General features: G+C 29.8%; 1 protein-coding gene across 1 annotated transcript in view; it reads left to right on the forward strand.

Annotated features, from left to right (window-relative positions):
- Nucleotides 1–891: 891 nt before the first annotated feature.
- Nucleotides 892–5,236, forward strand: part of LOC106462606 (protein kinase DC2-like) — a gene marked incomplete at its 5' end in the record, with an annotated part of 62,208 nt that continues 57,863 nt past the window's right edge. Inside the window, one exon of the mRNA XM_022389922.1 lies at nt 892–1,060. Within this exon, the coding sequence (XP_022245630.1) occupies nt 892–1,060 (169 nt within the window). The remainder of the gene's footprint in view (nt 1,061–5,236) is intronic.

Here is a 5,236-nt window from a genome sequence, read left to right on the forward strand (position 1 = left end):
CATTATTTAACTGAACTAATTCACAAATTTCATTATAACAGTGCTTACATTTTTTAACTGAACTAATTCACAAAGTTCATAAGAACTAATTGTCACTCAATTGCATTGGTAGAATGTTTGATAGAAACTAAATGATCATATACACGTATACATACATTAATTCATTACTTACCATCTGCTTTAGTAGAAACGGGAAAATTACTACTCCAAAAACATCCTTAAATCATTGTTTACCAGCTGCATTGATGAAATGTTTAATAGAAAACTGATTATTACGTACATGCACGAAAATATTTTAACTCATTGTTTACCAGCCGTATTGGTTGAATGTTTAGTTAAAATTGAGTTATTTCTTATGCCCCTAAAAAGATCCTTAACGCTCACTGATCAGCTGCTTTGGTGGAGTATTTAGTAGAAACCGGGTGATTACATACACGTATAAATACATCAACTCATTTTTTTACCATCTGCTTTGATGGAGCGTTTAGTTGTAACTGAGCGCTTACATCATTAACTCATTGTTTACTGGATGATTTGTGAGAGGTTTTTACATATTATGATGATAAAGCTTTATTAGTTTGTTTAACAGAATGTCGTGAACACGTATAAGTACATTCCTAACTCATTGTTTATCCTCAGCTTGGTATATTTATCATTCATTAGACGTGTGGGGCTAAGTGAATATCACTGAAAGATTTTAAACCAAAAGATTAATATGTTGCCTAGTGTATAATACGTGTGTTCCTCAATTGTTTATTTTGGCTCGTAAGTCCAGCTTAGGTAATACATTGATATATGTATGTATCACATACGATGCCTTTGCGTTTTCTATTTATTCTACAATTGAAGGGGAAGGATTTAAGTTAACAATATTTTTGTTTCTATCTCTAGGTACAGGGACATTCGCACGAGTATGTCTTTGTAGAGATAAAGTGACTTCCAGCTACTATGCCTTAAAGATATTAGAAATGGCTGATGTAATCAAACTAAAGCAAGTAGAACACGTAAAGAACGAGAAAACTATTCTCCAGCAAGTTAAATTTCCTTTTATTATTGACTTGTAAGTATCCACGAGTGTGTTTTTTGTGTTTATCAAATGTTATCGCTTCTTAAAATAGATTAAAAATAAATAGAAAAGTTGGCAATTTATAAAAATAATATATGTTGCTTGCTAACGGAAATATAATATTACATAAGTTATACGGTACCGTTTGTTTACGTATTTATATATCATGTTACGAGTCAAGAACAACGTATCAAGCTAATTTATTGTCATAACTTACAATAACATATTACGCACACTTATCGTTAAGTAAACAAGAGGGTTTGATCTTTATGGTATGACTGCACTCCTAGCGGTTACCATCAGTCCAGAAACATATTTGGATCTTTATGGTGTGACTGCACTCCTAGCGGTTACCATCAGTCCAGAAACATATTTGGATCTTTATGGTATGACTGCACTCCTAGCGGTTACCATCAGTCCAGAAACATATTTTTTAAATTTTTCAATTCATTTCGATTTATTCAAGAAATAAGTAGAGTACACTCAATATAAAAATATATAATATAATTATAAAACATATGCAATCTCATAAACAAGAGAGAAGATCCACAAGATTACTCGAGTGTGTATCATAAGTAAATATATTATTAAACAATTAACAAGGTAATTAATATATCCTTCATTACGTTTTATGTAATTTAAACTTATTTAACATGTTATGATATTTTAGTACATATTCTTCAAGTTCCTACCTAGACTTTCTTTCTGGTTCCTCTGTATGAGTTATACATTTCTTTAATACTGACTTAGTATATATGTATATATATTTATTACTAACACCTAGTCTTATTTCATTTGGAATATTATTATAAAATGTTGGATCCTGATATAAATAGTTTTTTCTAAAGAGCTCCTTGTTTACTTTAGGAAGTTTCAAGTTCCCATGTTTTATAGCTAGTACCTGATGTATTGATTTTAATTTTGCCAATTTATATATGTGCAGTGAAACTATTTATTGTCTTGTAAATATATAATTTACACACCGGTAGTATATTTATATATTATGATCATACCATGGCAATGATGATATACATCTGATATTTTTTATAATTGTATTAAAACTTTTAAATTTATTAGCTAGGTACCTCTCCAGCAGCTGATGCCATATTGTAGAATTAAATCGAACCAACCATTTCATTCTCAGATAAATAATGCTTTAAATAGTAAAACCTTACTGTTGGTATCTTTAATTTTTCTCTATTAATTTAATGTTGTTGTTGTTTTTTTCAGTTGTATGATATTACTCCGAGATATTTAATACTTTCTCCTTTTTGTAGAACTGAGTTAATATATATATATTATTCTTAATAGATAAATATTCCCACATACAGTTCTCATAGTGTATTGGTTCGTTTTGAATTACTTAATTTTATCATTATTAACGTTTTTCTTTAAAAGATGATTGCCAATCACTTCCATTTGTTTCTCTACCAAACAAGCCCAAACACAAAGCAAGAAACCATCGCTAAGATACCAAACCAGAAAGTGACCACCCACTAAATTGTTCATCTCTCTTCTTCTTGTTTCAGTTGAGATAACTCTACAACTACTTTATCAGTAACGTCAGTTTAAAACCAAATCCAAGTGTTTTTTGGAAGTACACGATGTCATCGCTTAGACGTAATAGCTAGTAGTAATATTAAAAAATAATATTTCAAGTTTAAACGATGTTATCATTACCCCTTGAAGTTAGCTGTTTTTACAGAAATATGGTGTTCCTTTAAAAAGCGTAAGTACAATGAGAAATAGGAATTACCAGCCAATGAATAATAGATGAACATTAGATGAATGTAACATGTAGAATACTCAATGCTTTGTACACTATACAATCGGTATCTTTAGGGAGACAACCACTGTACCATGTACGAAGTGAAGGAGTAAAAAATCAGTACACATAATATTAAGTTTTACTACACTCATTCATGGAAGACACTAACTTTCAGTCAGGGGAAAAAGTTACAAAACAAGTAATAAAACACATTTTATAAATATATAATGATGTAGGGGATTGAGTGGAAGATATATATATATTCCTTGTTGTTGGTATGCAGTTTGTTTATCATAATATCATGGTCATGTCAGGGTAGGCATCAATGTAGCGTAACTAAGAGCCTAGGACTTACGTAAAAGGAAAACGAAGTTAAGTGAAACATATCTTGATTATAACAGATTCATGTTACAAGGTCGATCGAATTATCTGACCTCGTAACCATTTTGTACTCGTGCATTTTACAATGTAACATTAAATTTTAATATTGAAAGTCATGTAGAATGATCTATGTATAACTGTATCATCCTTATATTCTTGTTTGGATTATTTTTCGCACTGCCATCCCTACATCATTTTACATTTACAAAATACTTTTTATTACTTGTCTCAATTATTATTGTTTACTGTATTTTAATATTAGTTTTAATATCAATTAATTTTTTGCTTATAATAATTTGCACCCCAGTGGCACAGCGTAACGTTTGCGGACTTACAACACTGAAAACCGGGTTTCGATACCAGTGGTGGGCAGAGCACGGATAGCTCATTGAGCAGCTTTGTGCTTAATTACAAACAAACAAATTATAATAATTTATTTTAGTTTGTTTTATAAGCTACTTAGATATTTGTTTTGTAATTTATAAACCCAACCAATTAATTTCAAATTGGTAATTTATTTTTTGTATTTCTATAATTTTTTTTCTTTGTTGAACTATCAACACGGTTTCCGTCGATTTTGCCGACCACGTGACATCTTTGTACTGGTTTAAAGTCTTTATAGTTTTAATACTACTAACTTTTAATGTAGTATGTATATCTTCACAAAATTTGGCACACTTTAAGTAAACATTATTACTATGTCACATAGGAAAAATAATATTTTTAAGTGAAGTATTTTTAATAAACTAAAAAAAGATTTGTCCGTGAAAATATCAAGTATGTTTTTGACTAGTCCGTATGCAAAGTGATTTCCATGTTAAGATTAAAATGACTTTTCTTCATCTCAAAAATATCAACTTTCATTTGCGTAATCTCTAAAATCTCCTAAATACATTTCAAGTGTTTGTTTTTAGTAAAACTTCATATTTTATCTTTTATTTTCATTACCCTAACTCTATACAACGTTGGTCAATTTGACCGACCTCGTAACCACCAAACAAAATCTAAGCACATCTAAATTGCCCTTTTTTCTTTCTAGAATAACTTCAAATTGTAACATGAACTGATATTCGTTTATCCTAAGTATCTTTACACTGCTAACAGTATACATCTACTCATATTTAAATTTTACCGTTTTATTCGCGGAATTATAAGTTATAAATCACTTGGAGAACGTGGAACTCACGTTACGCTATCGAATTACATTACCCACGAGCTGCTCGCGTGCGTGCCTCCTGAAACGTTTTATTACATTATTATTATTATTATTTGTTTTACCTAATCTAACCTTAACTAACCTAAAGAGATCCCTTTTTTACATTTTAGGTACTTTTATAATAATAAATAAAGAAGAAGAACAAGAAATAAAGTACTAACTCAGGTCTTCTTTTTTTGTTGTCGACTGTCTGTGACACTTAACCCTACTTTTTTATACTAATGGTAGTAATGCACTAAATGATATTTATTTAATTAAATAATGCACCAAATAACATAGAATAATAACATGCAAAAATTAGAGAATTTCTCCTAACATTGTTTGTTTGTTTTGAAGTTAAGCACAAAGCTACAGAATGGGCTATCTGTGCTCTGCCCACCACTGGTATCGAAACCCGGTTTCTAGCGTTTTAAGTCCACAGACAATCCGCTGTGCCACTGGGGGCATTCTCCTAAGAGAGGGTGAATAGATTGTAATAATCCATTGACTTCCATGGTTTTAACTTTTTTCCCTGTTTATTTTTACATATTATGTAGATGATATAGTTACATTTTTAAATTTTATAATAGAATCTTCTTATTTAAAACGCATATTTACGTTTGATAGATATTACTGAAATTAGATTCTTTTATTACCTATCGTATTGACGTTTTGTAACTTATTTTCAATGCTTAATTAGTACGTACATTATCATTATTTTTATTAATAGTTTTATTTTCTCAATTAGTTTCAGAGCTCTGATAAAACGGTCTGTAATTCTACTTTTTATGACAGTAGTTTCTATGAATCTATTTTATCTGTTCTA

This window comes from Limulus polyphemus, unplaced genomic scaffold (assembly GCF_000517525.1).
Source record: "Limulus polyphemus unplaced genomic scaffold, Limulus_polyphemus-2.1.2 Scaffold1206, whole genome shotgun sequence".
In the NCBI taxonomy this organism is placed as follows: domain Eukaryota; kingdom Metazoa; phylum Arthropoda; class Merostomata; order Xiphosura; family Limulidae; genus Limulus; species Limulus polyphemus.